Source organism: Panthera tigris, chromosome A2 (genome assembly GCF_018350195.1).
Source record: "Panthera tigris isolate Pti1 chromosome A2, P.tigris_Pti1_mat1.1, whole genome shotgun sequence".
NCBI lineage: Eukaryota > Metazoa > Chordata > Mammalia > Carnivora > Felidae > Panthera > Panthera tigris.
In genome coordinates, this window is record NC_056661.1 from 93,075,415 (window position 1) to 93,103,285 (window position 27,871).

At 37.5% G+C, this 27,871-nt stretch overlaps 2 protein-coding genes and 1 long non-coding RNA gene across 3 annotated transcripts in view; 2 read left to right on the forward strand and 1 right to left on the reverse strand.

Moving 5' to 3' along the window:
- Window positions 1-15,345, forward strand: STEAP2 (STEAP2 metalloreductase). The gene is made up of 5 exons (XM_007076731.3): window positions 1-80; window positions 6,479-7,003; window positions 10,000-10,527; window positions 12,939-13,103; window positions 15,058-15,345. Exons 2-5 carry the CDS (start codon window positions 6,512-6,514, stop codon window positions 15,343-15,345), a joined length of 1,473 nt encoding a protein of 490 aa, XP_007076793.1. The 5' UTR covers window positions 1-80; window positions 6,479-6,511.
- Window positions 9,472-27,845, reverse strand: LOC102958144. The gene is made up of 3 exons (XR_444197.3): window positions 27,761-27,845; window positions 27,320-27,385; window positions 9,472-9,832 (listed from the first exon to the last, which is right to left on the reverse strand). It is a non-coding gene; the product is annotated as an uncharacterized LOC102958144 (long non-coding RNA).
- Window positions 27,808-27,871, forward strand: part of CFAP69 (cilia and flagella associated protein 69) — a 61,373-nt gene continuing 61,309 nt past the window's right edge. The window contains exon 1 of the mRNA XM_007076754.2: window positions 27,808-27,823. The gene's annotated coding sequence lies outside the window, so the exon portion shown is untranslated. The remainder of the gene's footprint in view (window positions 27,824-27,871) is intronic.

A 27,871-nucleotide genomic window follows, 5' to 3' on the forward strand; every position in this document is an offset into this window, starting at 1 on the left:
CGCGGACGAGCCCCTGGGGTGTCGGCGCCTTGTCCGCAGAGCTGCCAGGCTCGTCCCTGCCCGGCGCGGGAGGCGCAGAGGTGAGCGGGTCGGGTAGGAGCGCGAGACCAGGTGGTGGCGGCGGAGTTGAGGGTCAAGATGCAGTCGGCGCCACGCGCTGCGTCCGTCCTCCCCGGATTCCGCGCCTTCTGCGGGCGTCAGTCCTGATCTCTTGGCATCTCGAGGTCAGGAGTGGGAAGGGTGGAGAAGGGTGTCTGTTCCACCTATTCCGCCCTCTACTCCTCTTGGTCTTCCACGAGCTCCCAGAAAGTCCTGAGGTTGGGCCCAGGAGAAAGGCCAGGAGAGACATCGTCCCAGGTAGGATGTGCCCCAAAGGGAAAGGACGGGCAGGTTACCTTAGCCTTCCTGATCGTCTACCTATCACTTTGGGTTCATGTAGCGCATCTCACTGAGTATCACGCGGCGCTGCTTTGCGAAAAAGTATTTCTAGTAGTCATTCTGTTTATTAGCCAATTATGCACCCGTGGGGTGTTTAGGCCATTATGTGTTAGGAGGTAATTGGCTGCTTCTTTGAGTGTCCTAAATCGTCTTTCAGCCTTGTGTTCAGCCTCAGCCAAAACTTGTTGAAAATTATGCCCTAAAAATCTTGCTCTTAAAATAGAGCAGAGAGATAAAGAGAATTTTGTCCAGAGATTTCCATTTATTATCTTCCCCACCCCTTGGAGAAGGATTGGTGTCAGTTTTTACTCCTCAGGCAGTTCATTTTTTAGATGGAAAAACTTATTCCGAGCCATGGTTATTATCACTCATCACTGCGGGTGAAATTGGGAGAAGCAGAATTTGAATTTGAACTCCTGCCTCTTCCCCCACCCTCAAGACTGATTAGATTGAGTCCTGGTAGCAGCTCCACTACTGGGAACCCTGAAAATTCCAAACCACCTCCTCCACCCCATCTCACGCAACTCCACCCCCACACACTCTTACCACCTTTATTATTTCTTTGTTGTGCTGATCTGCTGTATTTATTTTTTCTTTCAGGAAGTGTTTTTTGTTTTGTTTTGTTTTTTTACTCAGCATTTCCCCCTCTGTTGTTTCATAGATTAAAAGCTATTTACAGAAGAAAAATACCCATCCTAGATATTTTGCAGGGTATTTAGAAATGGTTTGCAATTTCTTTCTCTTAGCTAGTCAGTCTTTCGGAGGGGGTAAGAGGTTGAGACACTTTTATAAACAATGATAAATTGAGCTAATTGTGCAAAAAGGGAATGAAAAACTGTATTCAAGTCACTTTTTATTTTACTGGAGACATGGAAAATAATACTTGTAATGAATAAGCATAATTATATTTTAATACTGAAAAAGCACAGACGAAGGCAACTACATTTTTTAAAGAAAGGATAATAAGTAAGGAAGGTGAGAAAGAGGGTACACCAGTTTGAAAGACTAGGACTGAGGTTTCAATAAAGGACACAATCAGGACAATCAACATCAGGATGTTTTTTCTGTGCTCAGCCAGTGACCATGACACTGGCATATCACTTACTCACTTTGGGCTAACATGTCTTGATCAGCAAAGAGAGGGATCTTACCTATAGACTTTTTACATCTCTTTAGGTCCTCACTTTTTTTTTTTTCAACGTTTATTCATTTTTGAGAGACAGAGACAGACTGTGAGTGGGGGAGGGGCAGAGAGAGAGGGAGACACAGAATCTGAAGCAGGCTCCAGGCTTTGAGCTGTCAGCACAGATCCTGGCACAGGGCTCGAACTCACAGACTGCAAGATCATGACCCGAGCTGAAGTCAGACACTTAACCGACTGAGCCACCCAGGTGCCCCTGGACCTCACTTTTTTTTTTTTTTTTTTTTTGATACATTCAACAAAGATTATTTATGGCATTCTTTTTTTTTTTTTTTTAAGTGGTCTCCACGCCCAGCATGGAGCCCAACACAGGGCTTGAACCTATGACCCTGAGACCAAGACCTGAGCTGAGATCAACAGCCAGATGCTTAACTGACTGAGCCACCCAGGTGCCCCAAGAATATTTATTGCATTCTTATTTACAGAACAGATTCAGGTACCACTTCCTGGTTCATGGACTATCATCTTGTTGTCCTCATATGGCAGAAGGAGAGAAAGAGTTCTCTGAGGTCTATTTTATAAGGGCATTAATTCCATTCAAGAGGGTTCTACCCTCATGACCTAATCACCTTATAAAATCCAGACCATCTGATACCTTCCCATTGTTAGCATTTCAACATAAGAATTTGGGCGGGGAGGGATACAAACATTTAGTCCTTAACAAGAGTTAATCTTTTTAAGCAAGTGACAATAATTATATCCTTTGGAATTTAGGATGGGTAAAGAGAAACCAGGAGGAGGTCGAAGGAGAGTGAGAAAACAGTGGGTCAATGCATCAGATTTCTTCTGCTGTCTAGAATTATCACTTTGAATATTTGACTAGGATTATTGGAAGGCTCAGAAAATGAGTGACTGAGTGGGGTGGAGGCAGAGATTCATTATTTTTGATGAATAAGTGACAGAAACAAGAGGCCATGAGGTTGAATGGTTTATCCATTTGAATGATGACATACTGGAGAAGGATGACCACTGTTGGTGTAGAGAGGAAGACTGTGTATGTATTGGGGGCCAAAGGCACTAAGTGATAAAGAATAAGCTAGAAGTCAGTAGATAAAAGCAGTGCTTATAAGAAAGTTTTATGAGGTGCCACGAGCCTCAGTGGAGCCAAGTGTTTGCAGGAGAGAAGAAAGGTTCAGATGTGGCCTTGCAAAGTCAAAAATACACCTACCCCACATCATGGTCCTGGGGGATTACATTTTCTTGGTAGCATATCTAAATCATCAGGTTGTGAATGTTATCAAGATATCTGAGGTCAGCCTTTTCAGAGTTACTGTCATCAAAAATGAATGCCCTAGATGTTTATATGTGAAACAAATTAGGTTCTATTTATGTAGCATAACAGCTGCCATTCAGCCAGAGGAATGTCAAGGAAACTCTTCTAAACAAAATCTTAGGAGGGAGGCCACATAGCTGAGTATAATCCAATTTTTTTACCTTGATGGTAAATACACTTCAAGTATTAAATGCAAACAGCAAGTTGAATGGCCATTCAAGAAAAACTGTGACCTTGAAATTTCAAGGAACCCACCCATGTGCTACTTACATCACACTTAAATCGAGCTCATAAAGTTGAAGTGTCACAGTGTGAAATATAAAGTAGTGATATTACTATTATTATATAGCCTTAAGACTTGGAGACAAAAGGATTTTAGTATTGGACTGCAGGAGTCAAGTACAACCTCTTTGTTTTCCATTTAACAAAGGAAACTGAGACTCAGGAAACAAGGTGATTTCGGAGGCCTCAGCCTGTCTTTTCTCCTCAACACCACATAAACAAAACTTTCCATAAATGACATAGTCTTCTCAATTCTTTGATCTGAGAAGGTAGAGAGACTCCAGGACCTTGCTAATCAAATTATAGCCCATGAACTACAAGGACCAGGGCCATCACCCAGGAGCTTGGGAGAAACACAGAATCTTGAGCCTCACACCAGACCTAGTGCATTTTAACAAGATCTCAGGTGATCATATTCACATTAAAGTTTGATAGACATTATTCCAGAGCAAGTCAGTAACTCCCATCTGCTCCAATCAGCAGAACCCCTGATGCCTGGAGAGTTGAGGAGTCCCTTTGAAGACAGAAAGAAAAGATACCATCACTGACCATTCCAAATGTTGAATGTGATGAAACAACAGGAACAAAGTATGCTGGGCAGTGGGATGACACAGTTTCAAGAGCAGTACTGCCCTTTCCAGAAAGTGGAAAAAGGGAAATTGCAAAATAGTGAGTGGACCTTCTGATTCTGCTCCTGCCCAAGAAGGAGAGGGGAAAGGACAGCGTGCATTTCCTCAGCTTCCTCTGCTCCAGAGGGCAACCGTTACTCTGCTAGTGTTACTTTTCATTATTACGAGCAACAGTGTAACAACGAGCATAATTGAGGATCAAAAAGCCACATTTGTTCTTTCTAAATACCAAATTTAAGTATTAGCTTCAATCCTGAATCTTTTAGTAGGGTTGTTTTCAAGCGTGGCTGCATTTAATTAAAACACTTGATGATCTCCAGAAACATAGAAACAAACAAATCCTGATGCCCAAGCTGGACTGCAGACCAGTTAAACAAAAATGGGTGGAGTGGTGGAGGTGACTGGGTATCGCTGGGTTTGAAAGCTCCTCAGGTCATGTCAGTGTGCAGCAAGAGCTGAGAACCACTGCTTTAGCAGGCCATTCTCCCTCGTGGGAAGAAGCAGCTCTGAGATTGGATTTCTGCTTCTTCATTTACTCAAGTGCTGGGATCCCCTACTACTCCCATAGCACCAAGCAGAGTCAGCAAACCTCAGGTCACGCCAGTGGGGCAGTTTTCGTATTTAGGAGATGCCACAATCTCTACTCAGGAGAACTCAGGACTGGGAAACAGGACACTTGGGTTCCTGTGTGTGAGTCTGATAACTCTTTCCCCCTTAGGTAACATATACGATTAGGGTCAAGTTGGCCAGTTCACCTTGCATTGTTGAATGAAATGACCATTGATTTAATTATATCTGTTTTTTTTAACTGCTCTTGATTCCCAAGATAGCCCATGATTTCTCCAAGAGGATGTTGATGTTTTGTATTACTCTGGTGCCTCTGACCTCTGCCTGGCCTTCTGAGTGCATGGGAAGCAGATAATTACCACCCCCTTCTATCTTGAAAAGTGTGAAAGGAAACGTGTAATAGATTCAAAAATAGGGAGTTTTCTCCCTTCCCAGGATCTGAGTTAGACATTAAGATCACTAGCTAATGCTGAGGAGCAAACCATGGCCAGAGAAGGAGAATATACTACTCTGTGGTTGAGCACAACCATAACTAACTATTCCATGTCACCCCCCACTCAAAGAAAAAGCCCTCTCTTAAATTCTTGACATGCACCAAAGTGACAACATGCCTTAGCTGGACTGCATGGGTTCTAATCATGGCTCCTGACTTTCTCACCTTTCACCTTGGACAAATTAGTCATCTACTGCATGTGTGGTGCCTCCTGTTCACAGTGGGCATGGCAACATTAGCACCTGTCTCACAGAGTGGTTGCAGGGTTCAGTCAGTGAATAAAAAAAGCACAGTTGGCAGATAGAATGTGTTATGTGAGTATTAGGCAATATTATTATTGTTTTTCTGAAGATTAACTTACAGGTTTTTTGAGTCATTGTGATCCATTTCTAGGGTAAGAAGTTGAGTTTTTCTGGCTTTCTTCTACATTTCAAATGTCATTTAATTAAAACCCCAAAAACATGTTTTTTGAAGCATTCTACCTGTTCCTGTAAAATCCATTAAATCCATCTGCTGTAAGTATAAAAGACATTGTGCAATGGGGATGGAGTGGAAGAGTGTTTTTTGTTCAGATCCAGCAGTGACACTGATTCATGGCCATCTGATGTGTCTTCTTGAGCAAGTTATTACACATATCAACATTTCAGATGTTACTTAAGTAAAAAAGAATTTGATAAATTTTTTCAGGGAAAATAAACTGCATCCTATTCTGTGAAGCCAACAAATAAAAGGGGAAGAAAAAGATTTCATAAGTATTGTGTAATTTAAGACCATAAACACATTACTAACCCCGTTTTCATTGGGATGCTGTCTTTCTCAGTAAAGTATAGGATATAGGGTGAATGACAGAAGTCAGTGGAATCCTTTGTTGTATTTTAAAGCCTGTTTTTCTTTAACTCTTATTTAAATGCAGGGGTTCATTTTTTATTAGCTGATTTATCTCTCATTTAAGAATAAAGTCACTCATTAGCTGTGGAGGTGTATAGGATCATTGATTGACTCCATCCTAAATGATTCTAGCCAGTTTTAGTTTAAATATTTTTTTTTGTTTTTTGTGGCTTTTTTGTCTTCTGTTGTCATGTGAGCTGTCACATGCCAGCACGGTCCCCTCTACCTCTAGTGGCATTTCTGATTGGTTCCGTCTGACCTGTTGCCAAACTGGGGAATCAGACTTGTTAGAACCATGTTTCTAGGTGAAAACTTCAGTCTGGTTCCTTTTGTGCCATGGTGTCTTGCTGCTCAATGAGGGGTCAGCAGACCAGCAGCATCAGCATCACCTTGTTAGAAATGGAGAATCTTGGGCCTCACTCCAGACCTACTGAGTCAGAATCTGCATTTTAATAAGATTCTTGGGTGATTCATGTGTCCATTAAAAATTTAGAAGCCACACTTTAGCATATCAACTTTGTGACAGTTCATTTTTCTACTCTGACATCCTTTTTTAGCTTACAAATTGTGTCTTGCTGGGTTCTAGGTTTTATACACCTTGCCAAAATATTTCACCTCTAGAAATGAGAGGTAGTATTTTAATGTCTAGAAGTGTTTGAATGTTTGGTCATAAGTAATTGATGAAGATTTTATTTTCTCTCCCCTAGGATATCTCTGGTGATCTTGAAAGAGCCTGTATCATGGAATCGATCTCTATGATGGGAAGCCCTAAGAACCTTAGCGAAACTTTTTTGCCTAATGGCATCAATGGTATCAAAGATGCAAGGAAGGTCACCGTGGGTGTCATTGGAAGTGGGGATTTTGCCAAATCGCTGACGATTCGACTTATTAGATGTGGCTATCATGTGGTTATAGGAAGTAGAAATCCTAAATTTGCTTCCGAATTTTTTCCTCATGTGGTAGATGTCACTCATCATGAAGATGCTCTGACAAAAACAAATATAATATTTATTGCTATACATAGAGAACATTACACCTCCCTGTGGGACCTGAGACATCTGCTTGTGGGTAAAATCCTGATTGATGTGAGCAATAACATGAGGATAAACCAATATCCAGAATCCAACGCTGAATATTTGGCTTCATTATTCCCAGATTCCCTGATTGTCAAAGGCTTTAATGTTGTCTCAGCTTGGGCACTTCAGTTAGGACCTAAGGATGCCAGCCGGCAGGTATGTGTTTTTTGTGTTTTTTTAAATTTGTTTTTAAATTTTCGTTTCTTTGTTTTAATTATTGAAGTGTAGTTGACATGCAGTGTTCTGTTAGTTTCAGGTGTACAACATGGTGATCTGACAATTCAGTACATTACTCAGTGCTCACCACGAGAAGTGCAGTCACCATCTGTCACCACACATTAGTACAATACTATCAACTATGTTCCCTATCTCTACTTTCATCTCCATGACTTACTTATTCTATAACTAGAAGTTTGTACCTCCTAATCCCTAATTTAAGTGGTGAAAAAAATGTCATACTTCTAAAAAGCAAATTCTGACTCTCCAAGGATTATCATTTTGAAAACTGTATAGGAGCATCTGAAAAATCGTGTCCTGACCTTGTAAGGGTACATTTCTACCCCTATAAAATAATGTGGAAAGCTAAGAAAATTACTTGGATTTTCCTGTCACTTGACTTTTCCTGTCACCAGCTAATTCAGGGAAAGGCAAAGTTGGCTGATGAATAATGGGACACATTGCCTTGAGTCTCTCCTGGCTTCCACAAAAACAGAAACAATAACAAACATATCTTTTTTCTTCCTCTATCTCCCAAACTTTCTTCCTCCCTTCTCCTTCCTGGCAGCTGTTTGATAACAGGATTCCATCTCATATGAAACACTATTTAGTAGGATCCTCAAGAAGAATTCTTTAGTAGTACCTTTTTACTTTACATAGATTCTTCATAGAATTTAAAATAGTGCAGCCCATTTTATTTAAAGTGTAAATTTTAATCTGTGTGGAGAGGCAGACTGGATTTCTTAGGTTCTTTTTTAGTATATGGGTTCTATCTAGTTCAACTTGAGAATAAAGCAGATGGGAGCTCCATCAATGCCTATATGGAATGAGAACTTTTAGAAGTAAACGTGTAAAATAGTGCACCTTAAAAATCTTTTAAAGGTGTAGTCATGCATCATAGATAATCATGGTGGTAAAAGACTTTTATTATTTTTGTCGATAAAGACAGTTTATGCCTTAGATTAAATGCCTTAAAAAATAAATTCAAGTATTATACCACTGCATGCATATCCAGTCATGATAACCATTCACTTTCAGGTCTTTGATTTGGAAGACTTGGAAAAGATTATATACTTTCCAGCTCTCCAAAGGTCATTTCTAAATCCTTTTTTCTTTTGTATATCTATCAAAGTTTAGGAATGGATACATACCAAATTTAAATTTGTTTAAATTTAAACCTAAATTTAATCCTTTGCCCATAATTGTGATAATTGTCATTTATTCATTTATTTTGAGAGAGAGACAGAGAGAGCAAGCAGGGGAGGAGCAGAGAGAGAGGAGGAGCAGAGAGGCTCTGTCAGCACAGAGCCCAGTGTGGGGCTTGAATTCATGAACTGTGAGATCATGACCTGAGCTGAAATCAAGAGTCGGATGTTTAACCAACTGAACCACCCAGGCACCCCTTGATAATTTTAATTCATCAACAACAACTGTGGAACAAATAATTAAATTTAAAGTGAGTTACATAAATAGTTTTGTTTGTATTTCTTGGCCCTCTGCCTTTATTACAAAAGTTGGATTTATACGTTTAGGTTTATAAATTAAATAAATTTTAAATTTATTTAAATTTAAATAAATGTTATAGTTTATAGGTTATATCTATAATTAAATTTTATTACTTTAGGGTTTTTTAACAAGAAGTAAAAAAAAAAAGGTCACCATTGTCGAAACTGTAATAAATTACCTTAGAATGCTTTTCCTTATTTCTTTGGAATATGTATTCTTCCCCACTCCATTTTAGAAATTTGTGAACATTTGTATAATAGTATAGAGTCTGTTACTCCTCTGGTTAATGTTAAGTAAAATTAATAATTGGAAGAGCTCTACATTATTAGCATAATGCAAATTTTAGCATGCAAATATTTTAGTGTGGTCTGTTCCAGAGACCTTATATAAACATCTTCAGGGATATATTTAGGAATTTGTTTTCCCCAAACATTACCCAGAGATTTTATAGCAATATTTTTCTAGCCCTGAGTAAGATGACCTCCCCGTAAGTTATACTGGCTCACTTCAGCAGTGAATTGGTGACAATTCACAAATACTTGTTAAATTCTCAGTTACAGTAATTTATCTAAGAGGTTTGTGTAGTTTGAAAGTCCACCCTCACCCCCCACTCATCACGTCATTATATTATACAGAGGTAACATCTTAGTGTTAGAAAATGGCAGTTGCTTTACTATTTAAATTAACTAAACCTTATAATACCATTTTTCCCCCACATAGGTATAGTATCACTATTTATAGATGAAAGAATTTCATATTCTGACCAGTGAAGTAATATAATAATAATAATAACTTGAGATTCATGGTTCTTCAGATACTTGGTCAATCAGTTTCTAAACCAAAGATAAATTTTATAAGTGACATAAGTTAGAGATTTTAATTGCAAATTCAACCACCCAGAATTCATGCCCATCTTCTCTCTTGCTGAATATCTATAAAGGACAGTACTTGTAATCCCTCTACTAGACAGAATCACTACAGTCCTAGAACTGAATATTGTCCTCGAAAGTCCAGGAAGCCAACCCCACCCTGATGCCTGTGAGAGTGAGAGCTGGAGTGGGCAGGAGAGGGCCAGCAGCCCAAACTCCACCTTAACCTTACGTGCCACTGCTGCCGAAACACGTGGTCTAGAAACCTTTCTTTCCTCCTGGCTTTCTTCCCGTGAGGACTTCCCGATCCCAGGCTCTAGCAGGATTGTTCTGCATTTTATTTTCAGGTCACCACAGGTAGCAAGGACTTTGTTGTTTCTATGACAGTTTTAACCTATTAATAAATAGACAAATATGTTAATAAATGCTTTACCTCCTTAACTTTTTGCATCCCTCAAGGTCGTCACAAATGACGTTCCATGGGTGAAGTGGAGCATGCGATCGTCACTGGCACCATTTTTACAAACAATAGTAATGATGAGTCTTTTGTTTTTGCCACAGGTCTATATATGCAGCAACAATATTCAAGCTCGACAACAGGTTATTGAACTTGCCCGTCAGCTGAATTTCATTCCTGTTGACTTGGGATCATTATCATCAGCCAGGGAGATTGAAAATTTACCCCTGCGACTATTTACTCTCTGGAGAGGGCCAGTGGTGGTAGCCATAAGTCTAGCCACGTTTTTCTTTCTTTATTCCTTTGTCAGAGATGTGATACACCCATATGCTAGAAACCAGCAGAGTGACTTTTACAAGATTCCTATTGAGATTGTGAATAAAACCTTGCCCATAGTTGCCATTACTTTGCTGTCCCTGGTATACCTAGCAGGTCTCCTGGCAGCTGCGTATCAGCTTTATTACGGCACCAAATATAGGAAATTTCCACCTTGGTTGGAGACCTGGTTACAGTGTAGAAAACAGCTTGGATTACTAAGTTTTTTCTTCGCTTCGGTCCATGTTGCCTACAGCCTCTGCTTACCAATGAGAAGGTCAGAGAGATACTTGTTTCTCAACATGGCTTATCAGCAGGTATGGAATGTGCTCGTTATTTACTGGATACTAGTAAAATACCTTATCAGTATCATCTGTAAAATGTAAGATTTAAAGTCGTGTGAGCTTTTACACATCTTGTAATAGAAATTTTGGTATATTTAGGGAGGGGAAAGAATTATTCTTCACACAGTGTTTCTATTTAAGAATTACGTGGCTGATCCAAAGTCATTTAGGATAAAAACTGCTACTATACCTTTCTTTGAAGAGTAAGAACAGAAATAAAGGATTCAATTCTTTCATTTTTTTTTTTGATGTTATGATTGCAGTGATTGTTTTCAGCATTAAACATTGAGTTAATGTTTTATGATTGGCCATGTTCCATGAAACAATGAGGCATCTCTCAGTAAACATATGCGACAAAATTACAACTAGTGAAAATACAAAACAGAATAGGAAGCCAAGATCAGGAGACATACATTTATAAGGTTTTTGATATCAAAAAAGCTGAAAAGATACTTTGGTGAAGGTTTAGTTCCTCAGGTGAACCTTTATAGCACTTAGCTCTTCAAGAAAATCTCAGGGAAAGCTTCATGGAAGGAGCTTGATGATGGAGCCGAGTATGATTTTCCTCAATAATTCCCACTGAGCAAATGTAACGTAAAGGGTTTCACTGAAGTTATCTGCTGTAGCATTTACCTGTGACAGCCAAGGACACTGCACCAAAACAAATGTGAGCTTTTGCGTTTTATAAGGAACCAAGGCATCATGATCCAGCTTTGTAGCACTAGATACTTAGGCCTGTTTCAACAATTTCAACCTAAAATTATTTGAAAAAAATTTGGTAAATTGATGTTCTTGAAGCCATTGTCTCTGTAAAAATACCCCTTCCGCTAACTGAATGCTAAGGCTTTGCTATCTGCTGCACCAGCTCCCTCACTGGTTGTTAAGTTGTTTGCTCAGATCTCACCTCCTCAGGGAGGCTGAGCCTGGACACCCTTTTAAATTCTGCTATGCGCTTCTGATTCAACCCCTAGATTCTTCCTCCTCCCTCCAGTCCCTCCTCCTCCTTCCAGTCCCTCCTCCTCTGCTCTACCTTCACTCTTTTCAATAGCATTTATCACCTCCTAATACACTTTATGTTTTCCTTGTTGATTATATTTACTGTTGTCTGCCTCCTCTTAATCAGAACATTATTTCATGAGAGGAGGGACCTTTGTCCATTTTGTTCACTGATAGATGCCTAATGCCTAGAACTGTGCCTGGGACGTAGTAAGGCACTCCCAAAGTGTATTTGTGGGATGAATGAACGAACCAGGAGGCCAGGTAGATCCAGGTTGTAAGCTGTAGGTATGTCCTGCTGAGGTATGTCCTTGTTCTGTATTGTTGTATAGATGTCAAAAAAGGTATCAAACAAGAGCCTTTTTCCAAAGAGGAGCTCTGTGGCTTTCTTCGGGATGTTGATATGATTGTTCCAGGGACCTCATGCTCAGAACTAGCTTTTCTTTTTTTATTTCAAGTTTGTTTGGTTAACTGGAACTGGACAAAGTTAAACTGTTTTAAGTTAGAGTCTGTTATCCATGAACAGATTTTATTTAAAACAAAGCTTTAACCCAAGGAGTCCAACCCTTGATGTATACTCTAATCATATTGTTTACATGTAAATAAACCTTTTTTTTAAGTAAATAGACAATTCTAAAAGTAATCCCTGTGCAGAATACCACACATTCAGAGTTAATCAAGTCTGACTTGATTATATATGTATTATCAATGTAAGGGAAAGACATTTGGAAAAGTACTATATCTGAGTGAGGCAACTGAATAGTTGGAAAAGTATATTGATGAGGCAATTCAAGAGAATAAATATTTGCGTTCGGTATGATTTTATCCATATGGAAATCTCAGCTTCCTGAAGAAAAGAAGTTAAAAAAAAAGAGATAAATTAACATATAAATATTCTTCATGTGAGAGAGGAAGATAGAGACATAATTTAGAAATTCTCTTCCTGGGTTCTAAGTTGATCTAAGACCAGAATGTATCCAAAATATTTAACCGAGTTTAAACCAACTTGGAGAAGTCCCTCAAAACTAATTGTAACTGCCAGTACGTTTTTTATGTCACCTTGGAACCAACCACTTGGCATTCATGGTCTTGGGACTTCAGGCCAGGAATGGTGGTGATTTATAATGCAGATGGTAGATTTACTCGCCCCCTTACACATATGCAAGGAAAGAGAGAGTCTTAGTCCTCCTTTTATTTAACTCCCTCTTCTCTTTTCCCCACACCTGGAACAATAACATCCACTAATAGGTTCTCCATCATAGTCTCTTAAATTGAAATAATGCAACTTGAATATATCCATATATGATGTATTCTCATGCCAAGAGTGAACGGTGCTGAATCAGTTAATGTTCTGCCAAATAAAAGAAATTCACATTTGCTCTCATTAGGTTCATGCAAATATCGAGAACTCTTGGAACGAGGAAGAAGTTTGGAGGATTGAAATGTATATCTCCTTTGGCATAATGAGCCTTGGCTTACTCTCCCTCCTGGCAGTCACCTCTATCCCTTCAGTGAGCAATGCTTTAAACTGGAGGGAATTCAGTTTTATTCAGGTATGTGGGTTGAGGGATTGGGCGGCATAGAATTTAAGTGTTAAATACAGTTTAATTTTAAATATGCTTCTTATAAAAGAGTGCCTTTGGGGCTGCATTTATACATCTAGCTCAAGGAACAAAAACTGCTGGAAGCCAGCTTAGGACCATTTGGGTTTAGTAAGTAAAAGACCAGTACAGGATTCTACTAGAAGACTCTGATAGCACTGCTTACTATGTTACAAGTTAAGGTTATTTTAAAAAGAAAAAAAATGAAAGTGGGGACGGGTAAGCTTAGATCAAGTTTAGTGCCAAAAGTCAGTTTGTTATTAGACGAATGAGTGAATAATTATTTTACATTTTGAGCCACCTTGATCTTTCTAGAAAAATCTCATTAATTTGAATTCAAGTTGGGGAGAAGGTCAGTCTGAATATTGTAAAAGAAAGGTGTGTGTATACACACAAACACAAGCAGTGGCAAATTAGGTAACTGGGCTGCTGGGTTATGACAAGCAACCAGCCTTATGGATCTTGTTAGTATATGTATTTAATATATGAGTTGTATATATGTGTATATGAGTACATATAAAGGGTTTTCAAAGTAGCACTGTGTTCTTTAATAAACAATTCACCTTCTCCAGTAATGGTTATTTAATAAATTTGCCTATTTTTAAAACATGTAATTCAAACTTAGACCCTACCTATATTATCACAAAGTCAGGAATGGTTGTATCCAAATGGTTTATAGCACAATATGTGGATGACTGTCATTGGGTAGTACACTAAATTTTGTTTTGTTTTGTTTTTGCCTATTTGCTCAATTCATCTAAAGAACTCATTTAAGTTAAGGGCATATCCTGTCTAAATTAACTTTTCCTTTTTGAAGGCAAGAAAATGTGAAAACTTTTCCCATTGTTAGCTTAATCGCATCTGAAAAGAGATAGAAGGCCCTCTGATAAAGGGTGTTAGACGGATGCAAATTATCATTAAATAGAGATGAGTAACTGCCAAACAGGACAATTTTCTGCTAGTTGATCCTTTCCCAGTGAAGTTAGACATTACATCGTTATACTGATGTAATGTTACACAGACCATTTTGTCAAAGTAAGCAATCAAACGTAATAATTTAGGGAACCCAGAATGCTGACCTTTTAGATTTTTGCCTATAAACTAACAGAAGTACTCTTAATATAAATTTCATTTAATGTGGTCAATAAAGCCACATGTTTGAAATGCTATTCATATTATATACTAATACTATAATATTTTTCATGTTCAATATTTACATGTTTACCTTCAACTAGTATATTTATGTGAGGCAGGGTGTGGGGGGGGAGTGTATATGAATGAGAATGCCCTTCAGCATTCACACACACACATACCTACATACTATTTTTTTAATACACACAACTGGTGGAAATGTGGATAACCTTCATAAAGAAGTTTGGCAGTTTTCATCAGTATCCTTAAGGAAAACCCAGATGTTTTCACCAGTAATCCCACTATTAGAAACAAGTTATAAGAAAATAAACCAAGATATAGAGAAGGGCTTATAGTTGAGGAAAGTTGGAAACAGAGTAAATGATCTGTTGGAAACAGAGTAAATGAGTAAACAAAAAAGGAATGGTCAAGTAAATTGTAACACATCCATTCAGTGGAATATTACATAACATTAGGGTCAAATTTTTCATATTTAATGACATGAGAAGAAAGTTCTTGATATAAAATAATCACAGTATCAAGCTATATGCAGTATGGTCTTATTTGTATAAGATGTGCAAATATATAAATAAATATATATGAAATATATGAAGATATTAAAATTCTTTAATTCAGGAGAGAACAAAGCGTAGCTCAATAATTTAAGATGAAATAGTTTTAGCACACTATAAACATGGGTGTAGCTGGATAGGTTAATTTATGAGTTTGAATAACTTCTTATACTTTGTTTCTTTTTCTTCCTCCTCTACCCAAGTCTACGCTTGGATACGTTGCTCTGCTCATAAGTACTTTCCATGTTTTAATTTATGGATGGAAACGGGCTTTTGAAGAAGAGTACTATAGGTTTTATACACCACCAAACTTTGTTCTTGCTCTTGTTTTGCCCTCAGTTGTAATTCTGGGTAAGATCATTTTACTCCTTCCATGCATAAGCCGAAAGCTAAAGAGAATTAAAAAAGGTTGGGAAAAGAGCCAATTTCTGGAAGAAGGTATTGGAGGAGCAGTTCCTCATCTCTCACCAGAGAGGGTTACAGTAATGTGATGATAAATGGTGCTCATTGATGCCATATAGAATTCTGCTCATGCCATTATTTTTATGACTTCCTTTATGTTCATTTGCAAGTGCATTGTCAAATTGACATGGGCTGAAATCCTTACAGTAAGATCTCAATCAAATTAGTGGCAGAACTTTCTTGAAATTAATTTTCACAGAGATCAATTTTGGCAATATGAATTTTTGTGGTCAACTTATATGTTTTGTTTTACACAACCATAACACTCTTGTTATTTTAATAAACTGTATTCCATAATCAGGCAAAAATATTTATGGCGAATAATATAGATGTAACCTAATGTTAAAAAAACTTTACAAACCAGCAGAATTTTAAGTGTTAATATAATTGAATGGATGCATTTTTTTCCCTGAAGCTTACTTAAGGTTTTGTCATCCAGCTTAAGAAATAGAAACACATAATCATACATTAACTTTAAGAAAGGACATGTGACATTAGCATCTAGGTAAGGGTGAATGGTAACATTCCTATATTTTTCTCATAAGATAGGGTTTGAAGAATGTAATTAATTGTATGAACCAGTGTGCTTTGTGAACAAACACAAATTAAAAAAACAAATTGAATCTGACGTATTTGAAATGCAAAGGAGACATGAAATACATACTGATAATATGTACCTTATGAAAGATTTCATTCCTTTTTACAGAGCAGTTTCATTTGCATATTAATATGTTGATTTGGGAGAAGACCGTGATATTTGGCTTCCAAAACTGATTTTTTTACTATAGTACCAATCCAGGGAATCTTACAGTTGTTTCTAGTGACAGGGAGGGTATTAAGTTTATACACAAGGGGTTGTTTGTCAGCTGATCTATGTTGTTGTACATTAGCCAGTCCCCACTCTCTCTGGTATATGATTTTACTGATGTTCATTGAGGGATTATAATATGCCAGGCACTGTTCTAAGCACTTTACGCGTACTGTCCCATCTAATATTTACAACTCCATGACAGAGGTTGTTATATCCTCATTTTACGTAGGAGAAAACAGAAGGACAGAAAAGCAATTTGCCCAAGGTCACACAGTTAGTAAGAGCCAGAGCCAGCATTTACTATGTAGGCAGTCATATTTCCGAGGCTACGGTTTTAACCACTAGGCTAATGGCCCCTGCTCCATCCTTATGCATTCATTACCATCATGATGCCAATCTAGATGCTTCCTCTTTTGTCAGTAAAGGCACTGACATTCTTCACAGTGTGTTGTGGGTATCAAAAATATATGAAAATATTACAGTCATAAATTTATTATTGATTGTGGGATAATCTGCAGTTCCTCACCTTGCAAGAGGCTCTTGCTTGGGACCTGACCCTGGAGACCTATGGCAGTCCATATGACCCTATGCAGTGAGGGACTCCAGCAGGGTAGGACCATAGCAGTTTTAACGAATGGCTAAGGACCTGCAGAATCTTAAAAGTCCCTGAAGAGTTGGTCATCCCTTTTTTCTCTCCCTGAGAAGTCCTCCTGCCTGTTCAACCATTCATGAGGGAGCAGTTTGGAAGCATGAAGGATATTAAGAAAAGTGGTTAATTATAAATCTACTCTAGAGACATATAATCATACAAATTATTCATAAAAATTTTCAGTGCTGACACTCCACATTAAAATTGCATTTAGTTCAAACTTTGATTAGAATGCCCTACATTTTTTTCATTTGTTCCTTCCTTATTAAAATAGAAAACTGCAGATAAGATACAATTATATGCATTATGTAATTATATATCCTGAAATTATAACATTTCTAAACTTATACCCACTGAAGTACTACTGAATGCAACTGCCAAAATAAAAGGAGTTCTATTTAGTGGAGGCTACCTTTCCCATCATTGGCTCTTTCCCTCCTACTGCACCCTGTCAATTTGGTAAATCACTCATGATTCTCTGGTGTTCTCTTCTTGGTGAATTTTAGTATCTTGTACTTCTTAATTGAGCTCCCCCTTTTTAAAATTTTAATTCTATTTTTTCCCTCTTGATAATCACTTCCTTGCTAGTTTTTAGTAGGAACTACCTTGGGTGATAACTTTTAAAGGGAAACACCCATACACTGTTGTAGCACACTAGTGAAATTAATAGCATATTTTCAGTTTGTTCCTCAAGTTACCCTCTGTCAAGACCAGTGCTTTCACCATTTAATGTGAAAATACAATGAGACATTTTTAAAAGCTATATGACTATTGAATTATATTGTTGCATGTGTATATTAAGTAGCCAATAATATAACAGTATTACAGATAAATGGGGCCTTTGAAAATGTGAAAAAACAAACTTTATGAAAATGTATATAGTATATAACTTTTGTTTCAAATGATAAATTCTTCTTTTTCAGTACTACAAAGATGAAATAATTTTGAAGTTTTAGAATAAATGTAATATATGCATTCTAATTCTAATTCTAAATGTTTAAAAACCTTTCTAATACTGCAAAAATATTGACTTTTAATTTATTTATTTAATTGACTCTTAATTGCTTTATTTTACCATTTTCTACCTGATTTTTTTTTCTTAATCATTATTTCTCATTATCACTTTTTTTTTAAATCATTACTCTGGCCTCAGAAGTAGAACTGAATTCTGCTCTTGCTAGATGTGAGAAAGTGTTAGGAACTTGAAAGTAGTAGGGGTTTGTATTTTGAGAAGTGCCCCTGAGAAAATTATAAGAATGTAGAAAATATACCCAGTCTTAATCCTATGCAAAAAAACTAAGTAAGTTTTTTCTTAACAGGGAAGTAATCACGAGCTGAATCATGCTACTTAGCTTTTGTGTGCAGATTTCATATGTCTCCTCTATGAAGAATATTTAAAATCATGTTTAAATAAGAATATATTCATGCTAACATATATTTTTCAAAGCACATATGGAAATTTAGCCCAGATTATCTACATATAGAGATTTTTATTTAAATTTTAAAATATTTTAAGGTATGAAGAAATTATATTTATAGGTATTTATGAGATAATTATTTTCTGCTACATACAGTATTGGCTAGTGAACTCCGTTTTAATCTGATTAATTTCTTGTAAATTAGCATAATCTTGACTTGATTAAGGAATTTTACTTTCAACATTAATTTGATAATAGCAATTTAAGATATATTCATACTTTCAAATTATGAAAATTGTGTAAAAGGGCTTCAAGAATATCATATCTGATTTTTGTATTGTTTATCTCTTACATAATATGATAAAATTTTAATTCTTTTTAATTGCCTTTTGCCATTAAACTATTTCATAATAAATTCTGTACAAAGAGTTTTTCCCCCAAATAGAGGTTTATTTGTGAAATGTAAAGGTTTCTTATGTGATATTTTAAATAAAGTACCATAAATGTAACTCATAAGTATTTCTTTAGGAATATTATAAACACTGAACCTGTGTCAGCCTAGAGAATCTCTGTTTTGAAATAAGTATTCAAATAGCCTAAAATGTGGTGTTGAAATTATTTTGTGAATTTTTGCCTAAAGCATTGCTACATGTGCTCATGCCTTGATCCGGTGTTAACATTTCTATTTGTGATGTGTCATCATGAAAATGAGATGCTCTACCCTTAATTGTTTATAAGTGAGTAAAAAAATATTCTGGTGGATATTCAGTATATGTAATTGCTCTAAATGAACATGTACTGATTTTAGTGGAAACACAGTCTGTTCTTACCTTTGAACAGTGGATTTTATAGGAATGAATGGATTCTTTAATTTTTTTAATGCAAGAAAATTATAAAGTGCTAATAATCACAGATTCTGTCCATATGATACCAAAAACAGTATTTTGGTTAGTTCAGCCTAACACACAAACATACCGAGATTTTTTTAACTTTCCAAATCACTGGCTTTCTATCATGCAGTCATGCACAATTAGAGCAGACTATACATATAGGACTCTCCCCATGGCTGGACAGGCTAAATTAAATCACTAAGACAGGTGCTTTTTTATGACTTCAAATTGTCAACTTCAATCTTAATTCTCTTAAGATTTTCCTTGAAGGTCTTTCATAGCTTTGCAGACATTCAGCCTACACAGGGCCTGGAAGTTGTCTCCCAATGTCTGGTTACCCTACTTCTTTAAAAGCTGCTGTCCTTCACATTACTCAACTGCCCTGGCAGTTGGGTGTAACAATGAGACTGAGAGCTGGTCAGTGAGATGTAGGGGCACTGTGGTTGACTTCCAGGAAGTCTCTTCAAAGAAAAGCAGCACGTGTTCTTTATCTTATTCCTCCATCTTGCTGCCGTAATTGTGGATACAATAGGAGACCTGGCAAAAGTCTAAGAGGACCAAGGCCACACCCTAAGGAAAGCCTATTAGAAACTAAAAAGATCTTGACAACTTCTACTTCACTATTTGACTCCCTCTGCCTGTATTTAACTCACTGTGCATTTGGGTTTCTTTATATGAAGTCAGACTAATCCATTCTGGTGTTCTGTTCTTTGTCATGATTCTATTTAACACTGAATGAACTAGACTGCAATAATTCTTATCTTTAAAAGTTTTTCAAGGATAATGTGCAATTCAAATTGGAATTGATTTTCCATTGTTAATTAATGATACTCAATTTCTTGCCTTTGATCTTTCATTTGATATTTTGTATTTGCTTGGAAAATACTGTTTTCTTTATAACTGTGTAATAGCTATTTGCTAAAACTCTGTAATAGCCAAAATATCACTATCAAATTACATGCCATTTTTTATATCATTCTCATAGATCTGCCTTATGAGCATCTAAATAAAAAGTATTATTTAATGTGTTTTAACCTCTTTTTTGAAGTGTTACATACAAATGAATTTTTCTTTCTTACTGAATAATACTTCCCGTATTTGATGAAGGCCGTCTGTTTCTTTCTAGAAGCATCTGGAAAGCAATACATGAAATGGTTTTGGGCTTTTGGAGGTTTTGTTTGTTTGTTTTTGCCAAAGTAGTCATTTAGGAAGATATCTATCTAATGAGGTGGTATTTTAAAAATTATTTCAGGGCACCTGGGTGATCAGTCAGAAAAGCGTGTGACTCTTGATCTCGGGGTTGTGGGTTCAAGCCCCACGTGGAATGTAGAGGTTACTTAAACTTAAAAAAAAATTATTTCAGGGGCGCCTGGGTGGCTCAGTAGGTTGAGTGTCCGTCCAACTTCGGCTCAGGCCATGATCTTGCAGTCCGTGAGTTCGAGCCCCACATCAGGCTCTGTGCTGACAGCTCGGAGCCTGGAGCCTGCTTCGGATTCTGTGTCTCCCTCTCTCTCTGCCCCTCCCCTGCTCATGCTGTGTCTCTCTCTGTCTCAAAAATAAATAAAAACATTAAAAAAATTTAAAAAATATTATTTCATTTCACTAGTGTTAAGTATCTTTAAACCAGGACTCAACATAATAGTTGAGCTGTATTCTGTAAGCAGAAACTGTATCTTATTCACTGCTGTATTCCCAGTGTCTAATGCAGTATGGTCCTGAAGATACTAATGAGATAATGAATGCTGACTCATCTTTAGAGAAAATTGTGTTATTTATCACCCCACATGCATGCAGCTGTGCCTGCATCCTCCTGCCCACACCCCTCCCCATCACTGTCTCTACCTCCTGCCTTGCTTCCTGGCTGCCACCATCGCCACACTGCTGTACTGAGGAGAAACCAACCTTGGTGCCTGTGCGCAGGATCTGTGGAAGCTCTGGCTTCCCTGAGCTGCCAGGGAATGCATGGGCGTTAATGTCCTGAGAGTAGGGTTGCCAGGCAAAATACAAGACACGCAGTTAAATTTGAAATGCAGACAAACAATGAATAATTTTTTATTTAATTCTATTACAATTGCACGGGACTTTTTTGTTGCTAAATCTGGCAACTCTCCCTGAGGAGTGATCTTTGACCAAAGAGATGCAGCACAAGAGGGAGCTGGTAGATAAATTCTCCCTTCCTTTCCTGCAGATAAGCTAGCTATTCCATAGTATAATAATGCTTAAGGCCTCCATGAAAACATCATAAAAGACTGAGCAATTGGCTGCATTTGTTCCAAAGCTATGGCCAGCTCAAGTAACACCTATATTTGCCTGCCTCAACTTCTATCTTTTCCTCACCTGCTTCCCAGAGAGAGTGCCCACTAATAAAGTGGCAGCAAGTAAATGTTTGTTTGTTTGTTTGTTTGTTTGTTTAAGGCAGGCTCTAGGGAACCTAGGCTGGCAAATTAACTTTGGTAGAGGATTCTTCAAATGGAAAATGCGACATGACATAAATGATGTTGACAAAGTCGTGCACAGGGCCCCCCGCAGGCTCAAAATCCTGATCACTTGAAAGCTCTGAGAGTGGATGCATCTCCCAGGGACAGATTCATGTAGATCAAATGTATAGTGATTGTTAAATCAGAATAGTCATTTGTCATTTCTGTGAGAAATAATCAATGTCCTATAGGTAAGAATACCAGTATTGCCTTAACTAAGCATATTCTATCCTTTAATTTGTTCTTAGAAGAATTCAAATTATAGCCCAAAGTATGTTGGGATCTGTTATGGGATGAATTAAATCCCCCTAAAATTCATATTAATTCATAGGACCTTTAAAGAGGTATTTAAGGTAAAATGAGGTCATATGGGTGGGCCCTAATCCAAGGATAACTGGTGTCCTTAAAAGAAGAGGAGATAAAGGGGCACCTGGGTGGCTCAGTTGGTTAAGCCTCTGACTCTTGATTTCTGCTCAGGTCATGCATGAGCTCATGGTTCCTAAGAACAAGCCCCGCATTGGGCTCTGTGCTGACAGTGCAGAGCCTGCCTGGGATTCTCTCTCCCGGTCTCTGGCCCTCCCCCACTCACTCTCTCTCTCTCTCCCGTTCTCTCTCTCTCTCTCTCAAAATAAATAAACAAACATTAAAAATAAAAAGGAGATAAAGACACTGAGGGAAGACTATGTGATGACAAAGGGACAAAATGTCCACCTACAAGCCAAGGAGAGAGGCCTCAAGAATGAAACCAATTTTGGACACCTTATGGACTTCTAGCCTCCAGACTGTGAGAAAATAAAATTTCTGTTGTATAAGCCACCCAGTCTGTGGTATTTATTTTGGCAGCCCTAGCAAATTAATACAGAGTCCATGGAATTGGAGCAAGTCAAGTCAGTTATAAACCTTGAATAATTAATGTCATTGGAATACACTTGTCTGATTAATCCTGCTCCACAATAAAGACAGTTCTATCCTGGGTTTACTACACTGTAACCCCCACCATGTGAACACAATAGTTCTTTTTAGTTCTAAAAGCTGGAGAACATTTTCATTTCATGGAATATTCCTAAGTCACAGGACTGAAGCTTTGGTTAGGTACAAATCACTCCATAAATTCATTTCATTTACATATTACCATTTAGCTTCTCCATTAAACATGAATAGCTCTTCTATCTTCCTATTTAAAAGTCACTTGCAATTTGGATTATTAGTACATTTTTTATTAGAATAGTTGACTTCAGAGGTGGCTGATCTTTTACTTTTGTTCTGTCCCATGTATTTATTACTCCCAAATTTGCACTAATGATTCTGTCAGAAAGAGGTAATTATTTTGTTTCTCTTTTAAGCTTTGTTTCTGTCACAAACTGAAAGATTTTTTAAAACACTGAAGTAGATAAAATGCCAGCTTTATATGTTTTCTTTCTGTTACATAATTCCCCTAAAGCTAACCTACAAAGACTATACTCTAATTACATTTCTTATGTGCTATAAAAATTCTATTTAAAATTAATTACTCTGACTCACAAAAGAATAACATTTGTTTGAACATTTGGAACATCTGGCATTATTTAGAGGCTACCGAATTCATATGTAATCTAAAATACTTACTAGAAACATTCTTAAGTTGTACTAATGAATAATTACAATTTTACTAAATATTGCTTAATTAGGCAGTGTGCAAACAAGTATCAGGAAAAAATATCAGAAGAACAATGTTATTTCTTAATACTACATTTATTAATGTTCAAAATATCCTTAGTTTCAGTGGGAATGCAAACTGGTATGGCCACTCTGGAAAACAGTATGGAGGTTCCTCAAAAAGTTGAACATAGAACTACCCTATGACCCAGCAATTGCACTACCAGGTATTTACCCAAAATATACAAAAATACTGATTCAAAGGGGCACATGCACCCCAATGTTTATAGCAGCATTATCGACAATAGCCAAATTATGGAAAGAGCCCAAATGTCCATTGATTGATGAATGGATAAAGAAGTGGTGTGTGTGCATGTGTGTGTGTGTGTGTGTGTATGTGTGTGTGTGCACACATACACAATGGAATATTACCCAGCCATCAAAAAGAATGAAATCTTGCCATTTGTAACAACATGGATGAAGCTTGGTGTATTACACTAAACAAAGTAAGGCAAAGAAAGACAAATACCCTGATTTCACTCATGTGTGGAATTTAAGAAACTAAACAGATGAACATAGGGGAAAGAAAACTAGAGGGAGGCAAACCATAAGACAGACTCTTAATGACAGAGAACAAACTTTCTGATGGAGAAAGGTGGGTGGGGGGTGGGCTAAATGGGTGATGGGCATTAAGGAGGGCAGTTGTGTGAGCACTGGGTGTTATATGTAAGTGATGAATCATTAAATTCTATTTCTAAAATCAGTATTATGCTATAGGTTAACCAGAATTTAAATAAAAACTTGAAACATTAAAAAAAATCTGAACTAGAACCAAAAAATAAATAAATAAAAAATATACTTAGCTTTATTTTAAAAGTAAAAAATGTACATAGGACAACATATTATTAAAATGTCAAGTTAATCTTCAATCTATAGCTGCTTTTAAGGAATTGCAATTTGTAACTAAACAGATGTTTAATTCTGCAAAATTGTTATCAGACTGAAACATTTCTATTCTCCATAATTTATTTCTCATACATTTCTCTACTATTAATTTATCTTTTTGCTGAGATAATTTACCATTTCAATAGTTAGTCATTTTACCCTTAGATCCTTCTGTGTTGTGGTGTCAGGAAACTGTCCTGTGCTCTTAACTTAGAGTCTTCAAACAATACATTTTAAAAGGTTCAGTGAATGATTAAACTTAAATCCATTACCGGGGCCCTGGGTGGCTCAGTCAGTTGAGCATCCGACTTTGGTTCAGGTCATGAGCTCATAGCTCATGAGTTTGAGCCCCGCACTGGGCTCTGTGCTGACAGCTCAGAGCCTGGAGCCTGCTTCGGATTTTGTCTCCTTCTCTCTCTGCCCCTCCCCCACTTGTGCTCAGTCTCTCTCTCTCTCAAAAATAAATAAAATATCAGAAAAAATTAAATTCATTACCTAATATAAACAATTAAAGCTTTTTAAAAGCTTAAACTTGGTGCACTTAACAAAAAGAAAAACAAATATTATCACCAGTAAGAAAACAAAGGAAATGGAAAATACACAGATGGATACTCAGTGAAAGCCAATTTTATGGAGATCGTTAAAACTACTCCCAAACAACATTAATGAAAATATACACGCATCACGCTAGACCAGTGCTTCTCAATTTCAATATGCACACTAATCACCTGGCAGTCTGGTTAAAATGGAGATTCTGATTCAGGAGGTCCATCCTGGGTAGAACTTCTGTATCCCTAACAAGCCCCTAACTACCTAACAATGCCTATGTAGGTAGTTCAAGGACCCATTTCGAGCAGCAAGGACTTATAATTTACCTTACTCTGGGTAACTTATGAAATGCCTTAATTTGGCTTCAGTTAAAATTTAAAAACCAATTTATAATCGTTGAAATCTTTAATGTACATTTGTTGAATACCATTAGCCTGACCAAGAGCATAACATCACTTAGGAACTTGTTACACATGCAAACCCTTGGACCTCCCCTAGGCTTAACTGAAGCTGACTCAGGAGGTGTGGTTCAGACAGTCGGTTTTAATTAGTTTTCCAAATTATTCTGATGCATGTTAAGCTTTCAGAAACACTATTCTAGATACTATGCTGAGGGGTTGGGGTGCAAATCTGGGGAAATGACTTTCCTTGCTTTCAAAGTCTCTAGAGGAAGGGGTTGGGCACCTGAGTCAATAAACACCATTAAGTATGTGGTAAGAACAAAACCATAATGATAAAGTGGCATCCAACAGAGGATGTAAAGAAGGTTCCCCCAAAAAGTCACATGAGCTGGGTTTCACAGGGAGCTAGATATTTGAAGACAGTCCCATGTACAACAATATGCAAAGGTAATGCAGGAAGAAGCTTGGAACCTTCCTGAAACAACAAATAATTCACTCAAGATGGCTTGCATGTGGGGTGTTAGGATTTCCATCCTGGTTGCCTCTCATTTGTCAAATAATAAAAACAAATACCATTAGGGGCACCTGGGTGGCTCAGTGGGTTAAGTGTCTGACTTCAACTCAGGTCATGATCTTGTGGTTTGTGGGATTGAGCCCTGTGACAGGCTCTGTACTGACAGCTTAGAGCCTGGAGCCTGCTTCAGATTCTGTGTCTTCCTCTCTGCCCTTCCACCACTCACACTGTCCCTCGCTCTCAAAAATAAAATAAAACATTAAAAAGATTAAAAACAAACAAAAACAAATACCATTAGAGCTAAAAAAAAAAAATTACAAAGTTGAATCTATTAATTTCCTAGGTAAGGGAACCCCTTCCTATGAAGAATTTCACTGACTTCACTGAGCAGGAAAAGAGTTTTTAAGTGCTAGAAAGGGAGCGTTCACAGGAGTCATGCTAATTAAGCATTGGGAACTGGTACTGTGGATATAGGACAGAATGAATATATAGATTTGTAAACAATTAAAGTAAAATAAAAATCTTTTTGTTCATTTGTTAGGAAAGTGTCTGCAGTTAAGTCCAGTGAGGAGAGTGTGACTTTCCAGTCACTGAGGTTTATGGATTCTCATCAGATTCACCTTTTGTGCTGAAACACTATAGTCAGTTGATAACTCCCAGATTAACTTTGCTTTAAGTGGAAAATTTTTTTTGACAGTCCCTCCTCTTCATCTTTACTCATCCGGAGATGCCAGGCTCAATACACAAAAAAAGATTAAACAAATCATCCGACTGTCAGCTCTCCACTACTATCTTGGTTTTGGGTGCCATTCTCACAGGATCCCCTTGTGTTTACTCAAGTGATTTCAGTCTCCTTTTGATATAGTTTACTTGGAATGTGCAACAGCAATTTAGCTCATGTTAATACACTTGACACAACCTTTATACTCTCCTGGAGTAATAGCAATCTTACACCTATTGGACCCACCTCTAGGTGTTAAGGCCTTCAAGGAGCTCTAAAAATGCCAATGAGTAAAGATAAAAGGAAAACAAAAAGAGAGCTGAAGTCCAGGCAAGGGAGTTTCAAGAAGGGGAGAAATACTAGAGATATGTACAAGATGAGGACAAGAAAGGGTCCACAGACTTTGGCCACATGTAGTGGTGACCCCAGGGCACTTTCAGGCGATAAAGGATGAGGAAAGTGGAAGAATGAATATAAGTGAGGAAATGGAGACTAGAAACACTCAGTTCTCTTTCAAAACAGCTTGGTTTCTTTGGCTATGATTTACATCAAGTGCTGGCATGCCCAATCTAGTTTTTCCATTTCTTTTTATTTGTGTCATCAGAAATGTCATTCAGTGTCTGAACTGGTTAAAGAAACTTAGAAATGACTGATCGACCAGCTCATTCTACAAATGAAGAGAGAAATGCTGAGAGGTGAAGTGAAATTTATTTTCATGCAGTTTGTTATCCGTAATTTTTAAGGCCATAAACTTTATAGATAATATAAAAACACATATGAATCTTGAAGAGTTTCTTCAGGCTAAAAAAAGATGAAAAGGTTTAAAGGACTTTAAGATATTTTCATAGCCATGGCCTTTGGGCTGATTAAGTTATACTGATGATTATCATAAGCAGCTTTCCATTAAAGTCGTGACCCTCCTTGTGTCATCACTCAGGATACAATGGATAGATAACAGTAATAATAAAGATAATGATAATATTGACCATTTACCTGGGTACTTAAGTGCAAAACGCCAATCTGCAAACTACCATCTCATTCTGTCTTCTCACAGCAATCCTATTGAGGAGAAATGTTAAAAATTTATGAGAAAAGGGGGAACGTGGGGCTTCCAGGGGTTAACTTGCTCTAGATTCCATGATTTGACTCAAAACCTCTAACACTGTGTACTATGCCTTGTTTGTTATTTAACTATCTGGTAGAGCCACGAAAGCACAGAAGAGGGAAAAGGCAGGGATTGTAGGTGACACGGGTCACTCCTCTGAGGTGAGATAAACTGCTCCACCTCTAAAACTACCTATCCATCATCCATCACTCTTACGACCCACATCCACCCCTCATCTCTCCACCCACTCTTGCTTTACTTTAAGGCCCGGCGCAAACTAGCAAGACTGAGAACACATGACGCCAAGCTAACACGCCACTGCCACGTACCGGGGTCGTCTACTCCCGCCTCCCTCCCGCCAGCGACCAAACTGAGCTACTCGCAACTTGGAGGTGCCTTTAGGGTTTGGGGTAGTTTGGCTCCCCAGGCTTCCGTAGGAG

What these genes read in the sequence shown, in the direction of transcription:
- STEAP2 (XM_007076731.3), top strand. Translation starts at nt 6,512, where the DNA reads ATGGAATCGATCTCTATGATGGGAAGCCCTAAGAACCTTAGCGAAACT. An exon ending in CTAAGGATGCCAGCCGGCAG is followed by an intron (nt 7,004 to 9,999) that starts GTATGTGTTTTT and finishes TTTTTGCCACAG; the next exon opens with GTCTATATATGCAGCAACAA. An exon ending in TCAACATGGCTTATCAGCAG is followed by an intron (nt 10,528 to 12,938) that starts GTATGGAATGTG and finishes TGCTCTCATTAG; the next exon opens with GTTCATGCAAATATCGAGAA.